An 18,610-nucleotide genomic window follows, 5' to 3' on the forward strand; every position below is an offset into this window, starting at 1 on the left:
GCTTCAAGTCCATTCTGTTGAACCTGACAGCTTTAAATTTCACAGTTTTTCCCTGAAGTTGCTGAGTTTTCAGCTTCTACCTAAGATTCTGCCCAAAGCTAGAAGATTCAAGAAGTGCTGTGTGTGGGAAAAGTCGTGAATGTTTCTATTCCCTTTAAAAATTTATCATGAATTCACTTAAAAATGTAACTTGTAAATTTTTACAAGTCTGTGTTTAAACCGAAGCAGTGCATCACTGTGGCATGGTGCCTTGGAATAGATGGGGCACACAGCTTAGACAAAGATGGTTCTGAGGCATTATGACATCAGAGGTCATCAGCTGCTACCAGAGTTCAAGTGAGAAGAATCTGCTGTAACTTCTTTTTGAATGAACAGGAAATTAAATCTGACAGAGTTGGTAAGAGTAGCTGTAGGGAAATTACTTGAAATGGACCTAAAAGTTTCCTTGGCTCTGTAGTAGAGGGTAGTTATACTGGCAGGAGTTTCCTTGGCTCTGTAGTAGAAGGTAGTTATACTAGCAGGAGTTTCCTTGGCTCTAGTAGAAGCTAGTTATACTCGGCATGAGTTTAGTGTGGCAGACTGAGATGGCTGCTTCAGCCCTTTTCAGGCCTAAACTGTACACTTTGTTCTCTTGTGGTGAGAGCAAAACCTTGGCCATGTCAGATGCTTAATAACATGTCAGCATGAATAACTAAAGCTACTAAGCAAGTTAAGTGAGAGAGGAGAATCTCAGTATTCGAGAGACTCCATCTCACTGCCAAGGTCAAAGCCTGCCCACTCATAGCTAGCCAACTGAGGATGTTCCACACAGGCCACTTTTAGAAGTCAGTGTCTCCAGACACAGGGCGCTGCAGAAGGCCCTGAACTGGGCCTACACTTCTGCCTGCGTGGCTAATTGTCACCACTCTGTTCGTCTCTTAAAGGAAGGGCCTCACTCAGCTCTTCTGGGTTGGATTGCCATCCCACTTTTGCCCGGGACACATGATGGCAATTACTTGTTGACTAACTTGGACCATAAGTGCTGGCTACACCTCTGCCGCCCATATTTTGTCTATAGCTCTGTTACTCTTGTCGTGATGTTCTTGTGTTTGAGGCTGTGTTGCCAGGGCTCATTTGAATGAATAAAAAGCATTTGCAGTGCTGAGAATGATGCGTCCATTTTGAAAGGAACTTGATCTTATTTCACATGGGTGTTGTTTTGACTTATGCTCATGTTTCAATACAGCTCATGTAGTTAGTAAAAATAAGTAAATACTGTGGGATGAAAAACAGGTACATTAAAACACTGGAGAGTTGGCTCAGTGGTCAAGAGCACCAGCTGCTCTTCCAGGGGACCCAGGTTCAGTTATCCACTTCTCCATGGCACCTCACAACCTCTAGAACTCCAGTTCCAAGGGATCCAGCTCCCTCTTCTGGCCTCCCCAGGCATTGCATGCACATGGTACACTTAAATAGTTGCAGACAGCATTCATACACATACAATTTTAAAGTAAAACATTGTTAAAAGAATAGATAAATCATTAACATTTTTCTGTTTGAATTGGATTATGTACTTGGTCAGTTTTGACTCTTAAAAATAATGCTTCATCCTCAGTAAAGCAGTGTGTGGTAATTTACATGTAGGATAGAATTAGGTTACATGTCTAAAGTGATATGCCTAAGAACTAAGGCTTGAACTTGGCTTTTTCTAGTTTGCTGTTTGCTTCCTTCCCAATGGTACAATAAATGTCTATTTAATCTATGTTACTACTGAGTGTTACTAATTAGCATTCATTAGGGAGTGGTAGAGTTGCCTGAATTCATGAAATTATAGGTTATATATTTTTAAATACCAAGTTATTGCTTTTAAATGACAAATGGAATATTATTGTATGTTTGTCGTTGAGGTTCTAAATTTTATTTTAAGAATTCCCACCTACCCTGGAACTTTTGTGACAATATTTTTTGTACACATTTCTTTGCCATTTTTTAAATAGTCCTTTAAACCACTGTAATATACTGAAGTCATTTTTATTCTGCTATGTATCTTTGTATATGCTTTTCCACTCTAGACCACTCAACAATAAATTTTAGGTATAGGCCATATTATTGGTGTTCCTTGTTCATTAAATTATAGTTGCCTGTGCCGTTTTATTTCATATTAAAGATGGTACAGGTAGCCAGCAATCTTGTGAATCAAAGAAGTACCCAGTTGTATTTGTTTTCAGTAATTAATTCTTCTAGCACATCCTACTTCAACTACTATTTGGTAAGGTATACTTATTAATATACCTTGATGCAACCACACACTTTATCCTTCAAGAAAGGTAGAGGTTGTGTGTTTTGTTTTTCCTCTTTGGTGCACATTTTATGTAGCTGTGGTACAGCATAAAGAACTAGTTACAGTGAGGTAGATTAAAGTGCTTTCTAAAATGTCTTGGGATTAGAAAAACATGTGATATATAACAGACACAGAAAGGGATTTGGTAATTTACAATTAAAATTTAAGAAGTAGACTGCTCTGAATGTGGTACTCCAGTGGGTATAGCTCAGTGGTAGAGCTGCTCTGTATATGTGCAGACCCTGACGCCATCGCCTGAACCACCGCCACCTTCCCATCCTGAAGGGAACTTGAGAGGATGCACAGCCTCGGTGCAGAGTGGTTGAGATAGTGCAGGCTGTCTGCTCTCGTGGGATGCGTTCTAGCCTCTACCAGAAACAGCATGGCTTAATTTCTTTACACTTGGCAGAAAATTAACCATGAATTTTTACGCGCATCTTTTTGTTTGTTTGTTTGTTTGTTTGTTTGTTTGTTTTTCGAGACAGGGTTTCTCTGTGTAGCTTTGCACCTTTCCTGGATCTCACTCTGTAGACCAGGCTGGCCTCGAACTCACAAAGATCTGCCTGCCTCTGCCTCCCAAGTGCTGGGATTAAAGGCGTGCGCCACCACCGCCCGGCACATCTTAAATTCATGTTCCTGCCTTGACCATACAATGCTAGCTATTCTTTTCATTAAGAAAAACATCCTAGCCAGGAGGAAGTAGCACACACCTGTAATCCCAGCACTGGGGATGCCAAAGCAGGCAGATCTCTGAGTTCGAGCCATCCTGGTCTACATAGTGAGTTCCAGGACATTCAAAGCTACGTAGAGAACCCTTGTCTGGGGTGGGGGCATAAATATACTAAGTCAGACTCATACTCACACAAGTTGCCTATGGGTAAAAAGCTGTGTTGGAATTATTTTAGTCTTTTTTTGCCTTTTATTTACCAAGTGGTCTAAGATGTAACCCTGTTGTGACACTCAGGTAGATGTGACAGGAACATTTTGTCTTTAACTAGCATAGTGCTAATTGAATTTTTCTTGAGTTACTTCAGAATTATTTAAAATCTATTCCAAGTGTTTCTTTTTATAGGTATGTGTAATATACATGTTCTTTTTATCTTCAAGAGCTTTTTCAAAGGACAGTTTATACATTCTCTGGTGTGTGTTCTCGGGTTCTGCACTGCAGTTGTTCTAGTCTGTAAGGAGTCCTTCAGCCTCCTGCTTGGCTTGTTGCAGTGTGCTCACATTTTCCTACCCAGCTTTAAGCCCCTTTCCTGGGTTAGGCTGAGCCAGATTTTCAGTTCCTGTTGGTGAGATGCAAGCCTTGGAGTTGGTGGCATTTGTACTCTGTGGTACCTGTGATAAGGGAATGTGACATAACATTTCTAAATCTGCTGTGGTGATAATTTTTATTGGAACAGCTGACTAAGAGAAGAAAATGGTTACAAAGCTTGAGAGAGCATAGCAAGATGAAACGGCATCGAGTTTAAATTAACTTGGAATTGGAGGTTTCATGGCAGCTTTAGATGGACATGATGTTGGAGAGGCTGGTGGCAGAGCCTGAGGAACCCCTAGCCAAGCTACATGTGCCCTAGTCAGTGTCCCTGTCACTGAAGGAAGGACTTGTGAGCGGATTGTGCTGTCTGCTTGGGTGCCATTGTACCAGATGGTGAGGACAGAGCCAAAATGTCATGAATGGTGAGTCAGGGCAGCAGCTGCCGAAGGAATGTGGCCCTCTGAAGGAGGCGGTCTGGCCCCGGAGCGCCTCTTCTCCCTGCTCTGGCCGTTTGGTAGCCGTGGCCAGTGGACCGCCCTATGCAGTGTAACTAATGATCCACCTCACAGGGACTGTGAGGACTGTCCATGCAGGTCCCTAGTACAGCAAGACAGCTGGGTTGTCTGAGCAGTGCTGTCACCATGAGAGCTGTCATCAGGGGCGGCTGTGTGTTCTGCTGGATGAGGAGCAAAATGGCCCTTCTTCACACAGGGTCTTCCTCTCTTCTCCCAGACAGCAGAGATGATCTGTTTTCTGAATGTGGAGAGGAGGGTGGTAAACAAAGGGTTAATCTGCATGGCAGGTTAAGGAGCCCCTGCGGGTTAGCAGCATGTCTGGAAGCATTTAGAGTTAAAAACAAGTGGCATTTGGAACTGATTGTGGGGACAGGAAATGGATACTTCTTGTGTTTTAAAACAATCGCATCTTTCCCATCGCTAACCATGTGGTTGCTTCCCCACAGAACCAAGGCCTAAGAACTGAATTTCTCAAGAAAGTCAGGGTGCTTCTGATTTTCCCCGTTTTGTTCCTAAAATACTGAGTTTAATTGCAGGCCCAGTTTCCTATGCCAGCATATTTTCAGTTTGTAAATAAGTTGGTAAAACAGTCATTGTGGCAGCCAGATTTCAAAATAATATTTCCTCCTGTTTAGTAAAATGAAAATAAATAGCTTGCTATATAAAGCATTAGTGCATGTTCCACTTAATAATAATATAAACATTTTGAGCCAGTGTAGAATTCATCAATTTAATAACTGGCTGCTACAGACATGTTTTTAAAGCTAGTCACATTTGATGGAGTATCGACAATGGCGGTTACTGAATGACTTCTGATGAAAATCTCTCCAACTTTGGAGCAAGCTGGAGAATGTAACTGCCTTGTGGTGTCTTTCTTGTGTTACAGCCTCGAGCTATCAACTAAACTTGGAAAAAATATGAGCACTGGTACTCTTCAGTTGAGTAGACGTGTGCACAAAATGAGTTGCAAGCACACGTCTGAGCTGCTGGCTTCAGGTTTCTGACTACCTGAGAGAAACACAGCAGCTTCCATGGTTCCCACAGGCCTCCTGCCTCCTGCTCACACAGTTGCAGTTATGTGGTGACTTGTGGGTTGGGCCCTTGGTGCAAGGCACGATGCTGGCTTTGTTAGTGGGCCATCAAAGGAGTTGGGAGGCTGCAGCTGCCAAGCCTCACTGTGCAAGCCTGTCTTCCTTGCACTAAATCAAATCCTTTTTCTTTCCCTTGAGATGATTCATAGGTCGTGTGGACTCACGTCTGAACCTAGCAAGACAAACAAGATCTTTTGGGCAGTTTTCTAAAACATATGCTTTTATTGCATAGTGGGTATTTCTAGCTTTGCTAGTTACATAAAACATCACCTAATAAGCTACAGTCTATCATTCCAGAGACTCACATTAGCAGTTATTGGCAACATATTAGTAGTGGTTTCAATATTTGGTTTAGTCACTGAAGTTAGCCACATGCTATAGTTCAGATGCTGAATGTCCCTTAGAGGCCCATTTAGGCTTGGTCCCTAGAATGGCACTGTTCAGAGGCATTGGAACTTTTGAGAGGTAGAACCTTTTAGGAGGTCCTTAGGTCATTGAGAGCATGCTCCCACAAAGGGACCCTACTGGGCTCTTGCAGCCCTGGGGATAGAGCTGTTCAACAGTGTTCTCACCATGAATGTCCTGCCTCAAAGGCTCTAAGCATTGGAACCAATCTGTTAATTAGCTGATCACCAAAGTTATGATCAAGACTAAGCCCTTTCTCTTATTAATTGACAATCTGTTTGTTATAGCCACAGAAATCAGACTAACACACTATGAAATAAATCTTTTTTCTTTATACAACAAAAGCAAATGTTTCTACAGCAAGCAGTTATAATACTAAAAGTAGCCAAAATATAGTTATTGGCCAAAATATTAGAACACTTTTGAGACTATGAGGAATAAACCTCAGGAAATCTTATATTCTGATTAAATCATCTTCCTGATTTTCCCAAAACTTGAGAAACTGGCCAAACTGCCACCTTTTCCCTTGTAGACTACCCAGTGTTTACAATCTGCTGTCACAGGTTTTCTTTACCCCACATGGAAAGCTAATGTGTCTGAGAAAGGCCTTATGCTTCTCCTTCCTTGATACTATCGTGTAGTCTTGTTGATTTTGTTTCCTCCATATGGGTTACTGATTAGCCATGAGGCTTGGATTGTATAGGCTTATGATAGTGCCGTTATTGCTGCTGCTGCTGAGTTAGGTATGGACTTTGGTCTGTTTGACTGGTAGGACTCTAGAGAAGAAAGGTCATGGAGCATTGGCTAACCTGAAAAGTGAATGCCAAGAAAAACTGCGCTCCGAACTTTTATAGTTTGTATGCATGAGACAGGGACACTGTGGCCAGATTGGGCCTAATAGTGTACCCACATAAAAAGGACAAGGCAAACAATAAAGATGAAGGCCTGGGGATTGGACCTAGGGACCTCACGCAGGCTGGACAAGCACTCTACCTACCACTCAGACACCCATCCCATAAAATTTTGTCTTTTAATTTGGGAAATAGCTCTTGCCCCTACTTGATTCAAAGAAATCATTATGTACTAACTTGTGTAGCATTTTTATCTGCTTCTCTTAGTTGGTTTCTGTACCCTAAAGAACTGTACTGTGTGGGCCTCACTGGATAGCAGGATTGATAACGTTTTCTATTTGTTAGTGCTCTAAAGGATGAGATTGTTCCTTCAGTTATTCTGGCTTGTATCATTTTAGAAACTAGAAATTTGTCGGCTGTGGTGGTGCACACCTTTTAGTCCCAGCACTTGGGAGGCAGAGGCAGGCAGATCTCTGTGAGTTCAAGGCCAGCCTGGGCTACAGAGCAAATTCCAGGACAGGCTCCCAAACTACACAGAGAAACCCTGTCTTGGGGGAGGGGGAGACTAGAAATTCAACATGAAGTTACTAGCAGAAAAACTATCTCACGTAATTGCATTAGCGTTTATATTTGAAGTATATGTTTTTTATGTTCTGTTTATCATGCGGGTGTGTACTATTTTCATAGGAAAGTCTGTGTCATTCTGTTGTGTCTAGAAAAATGCAGGATAGTGAAGAAATGCTTCCCACTCCGTGGAGCTCAGTGTCAAGGGCTGCGGTGGTGCCAGGCAGGTTCCCACTCTCCTGCACAGTATAGAACTCATTAGTTCCTGACTATATAGGTATGTTTTGTTTCAAGACTGGAATTTTTTTTTTTTAGATTTATTTATTTATCACGTATATAGTATGCCTGTAAACCAGAAGAGGGCACCAGATCTCATTACAGATGGTCCTGAGCCATCATGTGGTTGCTGGGAATTGAACTCAGGACCTCTGGAAGAGCAGCCAGTGCTCTTAACCCCTGAGCCATCTCTCCAGCCCCCTGGAATTTTTTTTACATAATATTTTATTGATTGGGAATTTCACATCATGCACCCCGATCACACCCATCTCCCAGTCCTCCCAGACCTGCCCCTCCCCACCCTTATGGCATTCCCCTCCAAAAAGAGAGAGAGAGAGAGAGAGAGACAGAGAGAGACACAGAGAGAGACAGAGACAGAGAGAGAGACAGAGAGAAAGAAGAAAGAGGGAGTCCAATTTGTGTTGCCCATATACTCACTGGAGCATGGTCAAACTCCCAATGGCCAGCCTTAAAAAAGCTGAGTCCTTCCCATCGGACGCCGTCAGTCGTGGAGAGCTCTGCTTTAGCATCCTTATCACAGTTTTTAAGAGTTCTCTTTGATGGCTTTCTGTCTAGGCTGTACGTTTTAGGGGTTGTGGGGAGTAAGATGGGGTAGGGTTGTCACAGAAGCTTTCTATGTCCCTCTTTTTCAACTGTGAGTCAAGACCTGAATTTTATCCCCTTTTGTAAGACTACTCTTAGGAACACAAATTTATATTGAAAAACATACAAAAATGTATCTTTTCCACTTTCCCTTTTCATTCATGAGAGTATCAGATCACTTGACAAGTTTTGTTTTTGAGTGGAACCTCAGGATCAAGTCCAAAGCCTCGAGCAGGCTAAATATACGTTTTACTGTTCAACTTCAGCAGCAGCCTAGAATTTAAATGTTCTGAGCCTGGGAAATGTTCTGTGTACATGAGGACCTGATTTCCCACAGCATACACACAAGTGCTGGGTACGGCTGAGCATGTCGATAACCCCAACTTTGGGAGGCAGAGAAAGACAGATTCAGAGAGTTTGCACACCAGCCAGACCAGCCTAAAAAGCAAGCTTCTCATTCAGAAAGAACATGTCTCAACATAGTAGAGCAAGATGCTACCTGCATACCATACACGTGGCCATGCACAGCATCACACACACACACACACACACACACACACACACACACACATAAGCAGGCAGTGACAAAGCCCGGAGTTCAGAGGTTGTGGAGAAAATGGGTTAGAAGCAAATAAAAATTTCCTTAGTGACACAGAAATAAAAGTGAAACCTCATGGAGCTGACAGTACAGTATTACACATTAGTAAATGCAGAGGGTGCAGTGATATGATTTTTGCCTTTGAAAGGGGTATAGTTTGCTTGAGGAAGTGGGCATTGTTGGAAGGGCTTCAGCATCTAAGTTACTGGCAAGTGTTAGGGTAATTGTCTGGAATGGAATATGAAGTTGTATTATTAGGTATGGTGTGTTTCATAAATACCCAATGAAGTAAAAGCAACTGGTGGGTATTGGAGTTGTGTGCAGGTGTATGTCTTATCATTTTGGGGGGCTGTGTCTTCTAGATGCAGTTTTCTGCATTCATAGGGTATTTCCACAGATTAAAAAATAATATGTAAGCAAACCCAAGATCTGTGCTGTTCTCAGTTCGTTCTCTAATGTGTGAACCTCCATAGAAGACATTCCAAACACACATTGCAGCAGAACCAAGGATATTCTTGGTCTGATTTTGAGCCTTTGGAAATAAAGTGAAGACAGAACAAGCCTGGTGACTATGGGAAAGAATGGCAAATGCAGTGTGAATGTGTGGTCTGCAGAGAAGCAGGAGACACATCTGGTGGAACTGATGAGGGGCTGGAACCACTGTCTTCTCTGCCTGTCTGTGATCAGAGTCAGTTACTGCTCCTTTGTACCAAAGACGGTGCTCAAGGCCAAGTGGGCATCTATTAGACAATTCTCTGTGTTAACAGAGAAGAGGATAAGAGAGGGTGGGGCTGGTGAGTCTGACCAGAATGTAATATATACATGTGAAGCTAAATTGATTTAAATATATCTCTTTGTTTTTAGTGTTATGAGAATTTAGTATACTGATGTCCCTGTGATTTTTGACTCTGAAATGTGCCAAAGTTGGGCCCCAATTAAAGGAGATTGGTAGACACTCATTCTTTCTCTTGTGGATCACCTGTGAAATAAAGGAAATAAATGATATAATGGTAACTGGCCTGGTCGATTGGACTTTGTTTATGAAATATTGAGGAAATTGGGCTGAAGTCTTAGGCCAAATGAGGGTGTAGACTTCATGGTACTGTAACTGTGAGCTGCACTCACACAGCACACCCAAAGTAAGCTGAGGAGAGAGAGGTGTATTTGTCCAGTGACTTTAATTTCAGAGTTTTTTGGGTTTTTTTTTTTTTCTAAGATTTATTTACTTATTATGTATACAGCATGTATGCCTGCAGGCCAGAAGAGGGCACCAGATCTCATTACAGATAGTTGTGAGCCACCATGTGGTTGCTGGGAATTGAACTCAGGACCTCTGGAAGAGCACTCAGTGCTCTTAACCTCTGAGCCATCTCTCCAGTCCTAATGTCAGAGTTTTAAAGTAGGTGCTTTGCTACTAAAAAAAAAAAGAAAAATGTTTATGATTGTAGAAGTATCACATATAATTCATTTTTCTTTATTCTTTCAGCCACAATGAAAGGAAAGTGACCTGCAAGCATCCAGTCACAGGACAGCCATCCCAGGATAATTGTATCTTTGTTGTGAATGATCAGTAAGTGAAGAGTTTCATGGAATGCCTGTACTCAGAGTGGGGTTGCATGGGATTGCTGTAACCCATGTTTAATACAATGCAGTTAAACAGTTTTCTTTATCTGAACATATGTAGTCAAATATAACAGTGTCAGCTGCTTACTATCGCAGAGAGACATGATCTAATTTTTTTCCTGAGGAATGTAATTTTAGAAGCTCCTTCATAAGAACTTAAATTCTGGCTCTCAGCTCTAGAGCTCAGGATTCTAGGCTAAAGAAATCTGCAAACTTCATTTATTCAACCGAGTTGAGCTGTTTTCTCACCTTCAGTTTGGGGCTGTAGTAATTAGCCATTTTCAATTTTTATTTGTTCATTGCCACATCTCCACCACCATTTCCTACCATTATGTGCCATAAAACTGTTGAGCTATTAGTTATTTCTAACATTAGAATAACATTGTAATTTGTGGGTGTGCGCCCAAGTGTGTGTTTGTACATGCACATGCATTTGCATACACTTGAGTCCAGGACCTGTGCATGCCAGTCACATGGCTCATACCCTTGTAATTGATTTTTAATTTGTCAGTTGGATGACCAAGAATATCTGCAATAATGCTTATTTAACTATGGTGCTAACTTATGTTGGGCTAGAAGTGTTGGTTATATTTAAAGTAGTGGTAACTGTTTGTGAAGGCCACCTCTAGAACCTAGGGAGCCGTTGCTGGGAAGCAGTCACAGACAGCAGCAGGCCGGAGCATTGATCTTTTTCAGGACTGTTGCAGCCATGACGTCCGAAGAAAAGAAGGAGCGACCCATAAGTGTGATAAATGAAGCTTCCAATTACAACATGGCTTCAGACTATACAGTGCATCCCATGAGCCCTGTGGGCAGAGTAAGTTATTCTGCTTATTGTTAATTGGTTATAAGTATTAGTTTGTATCTGTTGCTGTTACTCATTGTAGACTTAAATTGGAATTAGAGAATGATAATTACATTTTTGTTATTGAATGGTACTAATTATATGGGGTTGGGAATTTAGGTTAGTGGTAGAGCGCTTGCCTAGCAAGCACAAGGCCCTGGGTTCGGTCCTCAGCTGGGGGGTGGGGTGAGGGGGGATAGCTACAAATATAAAGTAATAAAATTTTAAAACCTACATTTCTTTTAGATACTGAGCAGAGATAAAGGGAAAATTAACATAGTAGTAGAAATCACATTTCTTTGTATATAATTTTTATACTTGAAATAAGCCAGCAAAGCTGGAATTGTAATTTTTCCTCCAAACATCAGAGAAATCTGAAAAAAATAAAAATGGAAAAAAATCTTAAAGATCCAATCCTTAATACTACATGTTCTGTCCTGCTTTCTCCTGTTTAGACGTCACGGGCTTCCAAAAAGGTTCATAATTTTGGAAAAAGGTCCAATTCAATTAAAAGGAATCCAAATGCACCTGTGGTCAGGCGCGGCTGGCTGTATAAGCAGGTACTTTCTCTCCGTTCTCATAGTTAAAGTGCTACTGTCTGGGAAGTTGGTAACTACTGTTTTTTAGAAATGAGAGGTTCATTTTTACTGTATTGAAGTGTTTCCTGTGGGTTTTAGACAGTGGCTACCAGTAACTGAGATGACCCCCAGCATCCAGTCTGTTAGCTGCCTTTCCTCTCTCTTATCCCCGGTAGTCAGACCCTTACCTGATCTGGTCATTGGCACATCTCTTAGATGTTTACATGCCTCATTAGAGCCCCCAAACCTGTGATTACCCCATGTTTACTGAATTTTTGTTAAAAGTGTGATCTCATTTGAAGCTGCAGTTTTATGAACTTAGTATTAGCTAAAGGGACTCCGTGTTTTGCAGGATGAGTAAAACCTAACTGTAGATGGAAGAGTATTTACTCACTAGATTTGTGTATTAAGGTTTTTCACTCATGGTCTTTTTTTTTTTTGGTTTGGTTTTTCCAGACAGGGTTTCTCTGTGTAGCTTTGTGCCTTTCCTGGTTTCCTGGATCTCACTCTGTAGACCAGGCTGGCCTCGAACTCAAAAAGATCCACCTGGCTCTGCCTCCTGAGTGCTGGGATTAAAGGCGTGTACCACCACCACCCGGCTCACTCACGGTCATTTTAATCATCTTACCTTTCAAATAATTTAGGTGCACATATTTTGCTTCTTGTTGACAATTAACATATTTATTGAATCTGGTACCAGAGTAAGACTGTCCACCATCGCATGCTTGCCTTATTCTCACCCTCACAAGCCCACATGTTGAGAAGAGTGAATTTCAGATGCCTTCAGCCTGCTACTCTTTTTTATATGACATCGCTCTTCAGAGAACATCTACTTACCACCATTTTCATTAACATAATGCAAGTCCCTGGAAATTTTCTTTAGTCAACATAGGAAAATTTTATTTATTTGTGAAGAGCCATGAGGGGCAGCATGTTGGCATCCTCAAATGTCCACCATTTCTCTGTGGTAGAAACATTCAGTCTTTCTGGCCTTTTGAAACATGCTAGAGTCACCTGGCTATGCAAGTAGCAGATCAGAACTTTTTGATAGGCCTTTTAATTAGGCTATGTTATTTGCATATCAAAATGTATATGAAAAGTATCTTAAATCTGTTATTTAATGCAGGACAGTACCGGCATGAAGCTGTGGAAGAAACGCTGGTTTGTGCTTTCTGACCTTTGCCTTTTTTATTACAGAGGTGAGTTCATCAGCTGCTTGAGGATCTTACTTCATAATTGTGTTGTATGCTAAGCACTAGCTCTGTCATAAGAGAAAAGACATTAGTAATCTTGCTGTTTACAGATAATGTCAAGAAAACCTTTCTTTACTGACCCAAGGTTCAGACTCCCTTGAGTATGGCAGAAGACAGCGGGCTCTCAGCAGAGGAAGCAGGGTCTCACAATGTGACCCTGGCTGGTCTGGAATGCACAGTGTAAACCAAGCTGGCCTTGAATTCACAGAGATCCACCTGCTTCTGCCTCTTGAGTACTGATATTAAAGGTGTACGCCACCCCTCCTGGCTGATGACTGGTGTGATTTTTGGTTTGCTTCCTGTGTTCTGATTTGTTTTTTGTGAAGAGCTTGAGAATCCTTACTCTGTCATTCTGTCTTTGAATGCAGTACGTAGCAGATAAAGTCCTTGGTTGGATACTTGTTTTTGGAGCTGACATATCACCCTGCACCTGAGTTCACCTGGAGCCAGTAAACCTGCTTCAGCTTCCCAGTTTTTGGAATTATAGACATGACCATCACTGCCAGCTAAAGATTTTATGTTGGTTTTGTGAGGTCTGGCTGTGGGTTTATAGACTTCCCATAGCTGTGATTTTTTTTTTTTTTAATTCAAGTGAGTGTAATGTCAGGAATTATTATAATGGATTGGAAAATAAAAAACATGCATTATTGATATAAATGTGTGTGTGCATTTATACATACATCTATTTGGGTTGCTTAATTTTGCTTTTTGAGACATTGGGCTTAGTCCAGCTGGCCTTAAATTGAACTTCCTTCCTCAGCCTGAGTGCTGAAAAAAAAATCAATGATCGTTTTCTCCCAAAAACATGGAAAAGGTTGTGTAAAAGATACAAAGCAGCCGGGCGATGGTGGCACACACCTGTAATCCCAGCACTCGGGAGGCAGAGGCAGGTGGATCTCTGTGAGTTTGAGGCCAGCATGGTCTACACAGTGAGTTCCAGAACAGGCTCCAAAGCTACACAGAAAAACCCTGTCTCAAAAAAACAAACAAACAAAATTAGATTTGCTGGGGCCAGAGAGATGGCTTAACAGTTAACACAGTTAACAGTACAGACTGCTCTTCCAGAGGATGTGGGTTCAATTCCTAGGAGCCACATGGTGGCTAAAACAGTGTATAATTACAGTTCTAACTTCTACAGGAAAAATTGGAGGGAAAAATAGATTACCAGCTTATTACTAATTAGCTTGTCACTAACAATTTATGACTTTGCTTTACACATATGAATCACAAAACATAAGCTGAGTATATTGATTGGAGAAGGACTGTAATCACCCACTTGTCACTGTGCTGGGACCTTGGACCTTTTATGCTTGTCAGTATTTGCTGTATAGAATTTGGAGCCCCAATGTTTTATGCATATGTATTTTTGTTGTATTTTTTTAAGATGCACTTATTTTTATTTTATGTGTATGAGTGCTTGCTTGCATGTATGACTGTATACCACATATGGGCCTGGTGCCCAAGGAAGCCAGAGAGGGTGTCAGATCTCCTGGAACTAGAATTATGAACAGTTGTCAACTGCCATGATTGTGTTGGGAATCAAACCTGGGTCCTCTCCAAACATAGCAAATGCTCTTAACTACTGAACCTTCTCTTCGGCTGCTGTTGTATCTTTTTGTTTATAGGTTCTTTCTTTTTCTCTTCTGATTTGATTTGATTTTAATCTACTTTTTCAGTTACCAGAGCTACACTGTCTTACTAACCTCCGTTTGTTTGATAGATTGACTTCCATCCTTTGATTCTCCATCTGTGAATGTCTTTGCCAGTTTTAAGTGAGTTTCTTAGAGACAACAAATAGTCTATCTTATTCAATCTAATCATTTGTTCTTTCTCCAGTATTAGTACTCGGGGATTTGGTGGTTGTCTGTTAGATATGATGGAGTCCTTCCTAGCTTTTATTTGTTCATCTGTTACTCTCAAGTAATTTATTCTTCTTTTTTTTTTTGCTCTTGGGGTTAAGACTTTCTTCTTCATCTGTATAGTATTCCTTTAGTACAGGCTTAATGCTTAGTGATCATGAACGATAAATCTTAGTTTATGCTTATTTTGATATATCCTTCTTCCTCCATCAATTTTAATTTTTTATTTTACATTTAGTTATTTTATTTCATGGGTATGATGTTTTACCTGCTCATATGCATACACATCATGTGCATGCTTGTTGCCCACAATTCCTGTGGACTGCCAAAGCTTTGCCTGTATTTCTTTATCTGGGGTCATCTATGCTGTCTTAGTTGACACTTCTTAACGGGATTGTGTGCAGGCAAGGCTCTGTCTGTGGTCACCTGCAAAGTGATAAAATACATATTAGTCTTGTAAATACAGAGTTCCTAGAGCTGTGCTCATTAGCCCACCACCCCCCACCACCACCACCACCACCACCCACCCCCCCCACCCCCCACCACCCCCCGTGAACTGTGGTTGAGGAGTACTTCGAGATCAAAATTACCAAACCTAGAGACAAAATGAAACCCTGGCCCCACATCAGTTGTGGCATTGTCTGTCTTTAGTTGGCGCCAGGCATACTGTATAATTTTCCTCATTGAGTTTCCCAGAATTACCCATGAGCTAGTTTTCTGTACTTTCCTCCTTTTCCAATATATTTATTGACAATTTGTAGTACAAAATGATAACAAGAAAATGTTTACTATTCCTAATTTATTTCTAGAATAAAAATTTCATAATAGTAATTTATAACAAAAGGAATACCAGATTCTTTGTAATGGCTTTGCTCCTGGTTTGTTTTTGGTTTTGGTTTTGGTTTTTCGAGACAGGGTTTCCCTGTGTAGCTTTGTGCCTTTCCTGGATCTCGCTCCGTAGACCAGGCTGGCCTCGAACTCACAAAGATCTGCCTGCCTCTGCCTCCCGAGTACTGAGATTAAAGGTGTGTGCCACCACTGCCAGGCCTAATTCTTTATTTTTGAGGATTTATCTACTTATTATATATAATGTTCTGCCTGCATGTATCCCTGCAGACCAGAAGAGGGCACCATATCTCATTACAGATGGTTGTGAGCCACCATGAGGTTGCTGGGAATTGAATTCTTTGGAAGAGCAGCCAGTGCTCTTAACCTCTGAGCCATCTCTCCAGCACAATATTTAATTTTATATAATGCAGAGTTTATTAACTACTTGGCTTTGCCGAGTTCCACGTGTATATAAACTCGTTTAACCCTTGCTACAACCTTTTGCATTGTGTACTGTTACCTGAAGTTTTATGAATGATGACACACATACTAAGCATCAGTAATTTGCCACAGCTCTCACAACTAGGTAGTGTAGTGGTAGAAAACACCATCATACAAGTCTAGATGGCTTTATTGTGAACACTGAAGAATATATTTGATAGAAATGACATTTTATGAAAGATTACTTTATGTGCTATATTGCTCATGGTACCATTTATATTAAACAGAATTGGATTTAAAATTTGGTTGTGGCCAGGTATGGTGGCTCATGCCTTTAATCCCAGCACTCAGAGACAGGTGGATCTCTGTGAGTTCAAGGCCAGCCTGGTCTATAAAATGAGTTCCAGGACAGAGAAACCTTGTCTTGAAAAAACCAAAAACAAAACAACAACAAAAATTAGGATGTGGCTTTTTTTTCAGATTGCCATATCTGTAATTGATGACTGCTTTCCAACATTTTCCCCTGGATTTTTAGGCTGAATATACACTTTTGTTGTTGTTGCTTTTGAGATGCTGTCTCTATGTAACCCTGGCTGGAACTCAATGTGTAGACAACGCTGGCCTCAAAACTACTTGCCTCTTCTTCCTAAAGTGCTGGGATTTAGGGGACGTACCATCAGTTCTGGTCTGGTTCATTTGTGCTCTCTCTTTAAAGTTTTACTGTATACTCTAGAAATGAAGGGGTGGTTTAACTTTGTAATGTCTTGGGTTTTGGTTTTTGTGATGGTTTTTTGAGGCTGACCTCAAGTTCTAGATGCTTGTGCCTTGGGTGCTGGGATTTGCAGGCTTGTGCCACGGTGTTCTTGTGCCTCAGTGTTCAGCTAGTTTGTGACCATTGCTTTAAATAGGGAGCAAGCATAATAAAGAATAACTTGTTTTTACCTAGCTCTTACAACTTAACTTAACCCATTTCTGTTAACCAGTGTGCTGCCCTGAGGCCAGTTTACCTCATCTATGAACTTCCCATGTTGCTTCTTCGGAGTCTGGCTGGCGACTCCTCAGACTCTTCTCCTCCTTCTTTCCAGCATTCTCTTGATCCAGTTTTCCCCCTATCCTGCCTAGTTATAGGCCAGTCAGCTTCTTTATTAAACCAATCACAGTGACATATATTCATACAGTGTAAAGGAATAGCCCACATTTTCCCCTTTTTGTCTAAATAAAAAAGGAAGGTTTTAACTTTAACATAGTAAAATTATATACATCAAAAACAGTTATCAAGTAATAATTACAGTTAACAATATCCAGTCCATTTTTATTTGGCAAATTTAGAGAAAATGTTTTATTATCTATCTTATCTTTGTGAGTCTAAAGTTTGGTGTTTTGTTGTTGTTGTTTATTTGGTTTTTGTTTTTTTGGTTTTGTTTGTTTGTTTGTTTTTTGAGACAGGGTTTCTCTATAGCTTTGGAGCCTGTCCCGAACTAGCTCTGTAGACCAAGCTGGCCTCAAACTCACAGAGATCCACCTGCTTCTGCCTCCCGAGTGCTGGGATTACAGGCGTGTGCCACCACCGCCCAGCCTGAGTCTAAAGTTTTATACCTAATTTACCTTTTATCATAACAAGGAAAACTTTGAGTCTAATTATTTACTCTTTAAGGCCAACAAAGATCCCAGAAGGGTGTAATGTTATCTAATGACAGGGACATCTGTTTTCTTTGACTGATGAATCTATTTCTTCTACCATATCTTCAACACCAGAGATCCTCTCTTCCATCTCTTGCATTCTGTTGGTTATACTTACCTCTGAAGTTCTTGTTTGTTTACTCAGATTTTCTATTTCCAACATTCCTTCTGCTAGTGTCTTCTTCATTTTTTCTATTTCCCTCTTCAGGTCTTGGACTGTCTCCCTTGCTTTTTCATGATTTTCATTCAAGGATTTATTGTTTTCTTCTGCTTTAATTGTTCTTTCCTCTAGTTTTTTATAGCGTTCTTCCCATTTTTTGTTTGTCTGTTCCTCTACTTTATTTTTGATTTCTTCTATATAAGGCTCTAGCCTCTTCATGATGTTACTTATAAGGTTGTTTTCTTCTTCTTCTTCTTCTTCTTCTTCTTCTTCTTCTTCTTCTCCTCCTCCTCCTCCTCCTCCTCCTCCTCCTCCTCCTCCTCCTCCTCCTCCTCCTTCTTCTTCTTCTCCTCCTTCTCCTCCTTCTCCTCCTTCTCCTCCTTCTCCTCCTTCTCCTCCTCCTCCTCCTCCTCCTCCTCCTCCTCCTCCTCCTCCTCCTCCTCCTCCTCCTCCTCCTCCTCCTCCTCCTCCTCCTCCTCCTCCTCCTTCTTCTTCTTCTTCTTCTTCCATTCTGTGATGTTCAGGTCTAGCTGTTGGAAAAGGGCTAGATTCTGGTGATGCTGTATTGCTCTTTATTTTGTTGTATGTATTTCTGCCTTGACATCTGCCCATCTCCTCTTGGGTTCGTTCTTGGTCTTATCAGTGTACTTGGTCCAGAGAGAGTTGACAGATTTAGGGAGCCTCTCTCTGGTCCAGATGGAAGCTCTGGGCCAGATGGGAGTGCTGGTCCAGATGAGAGTGCTGGCCAGATAGGAGCTGGGGGGCTGGACTCTGAGTCTCGGGAAGTCCCTGATGTCTCCTTATTTTGTCCAGATGGGAGTTCCAGGGCAGGATGGAAGCTGGGGGCTGGTCTCTGAGTCTCA

The 18,610-nt window shown here is 41.2% G+C and overlaps 1 protein-coding gene across 37 annotated transcripts in view; it reads left to right on the forward strand.

Annotated features, from left to right (window-relative positions):
- The window catches only part of Plekha5 (pleckstrin homology domain containing A5), a 181,521-nt gene that overhangs the window by 95,897 nt on the left and 67,014 nt on the right, over nucleotides 1-18,610 (forward strand). For 35 of the 37 annotated variants that reach the window (XM_036182506.1, XM_036182503.1, XM_036182512.1 and 32 more), the window contains 4 exons: nucleotides 9,968-10,051; nucleotides 10,801-10,921; nucleotides 11,404-11,508; nucleotides 12,653-12,725. In XM_036182506.1, the coding sequence (XP_036038399.1) occupies nucleotides 9,968-10,051; nucleotides 10,801-10,921; nucleotides 11,404-11,508; nucleotides 12,653-12,725 (383 nt within the window). Of the gene's footprint in view, nucleotides 1-9,967; nucleotides 10,052-10,800; nucleotides 10,922-11,403; nucleotides 11,509-12,652; nucleotides 12,726-13,147; nucleotides 13,382-18,610 lie in introns of those variants that run through there. The other 2 variants (XM_036182540.1, XR_004944550.1) reach the window with 2 other exon arrangements.

Source organism: Onychomys torridus, chromosome 3 (assembly GCF_903995425.1).
Source record: "Onychomys torridus chromosome 3, mOncTor1.1, whole genome shotgun sequence".
NCBI classification, from domain to species: Eukaryota; Metazoa; Chordata; class Mammalia; order Rodentia; family Cricetidae; genus Onychomys; species Onychomys torridus.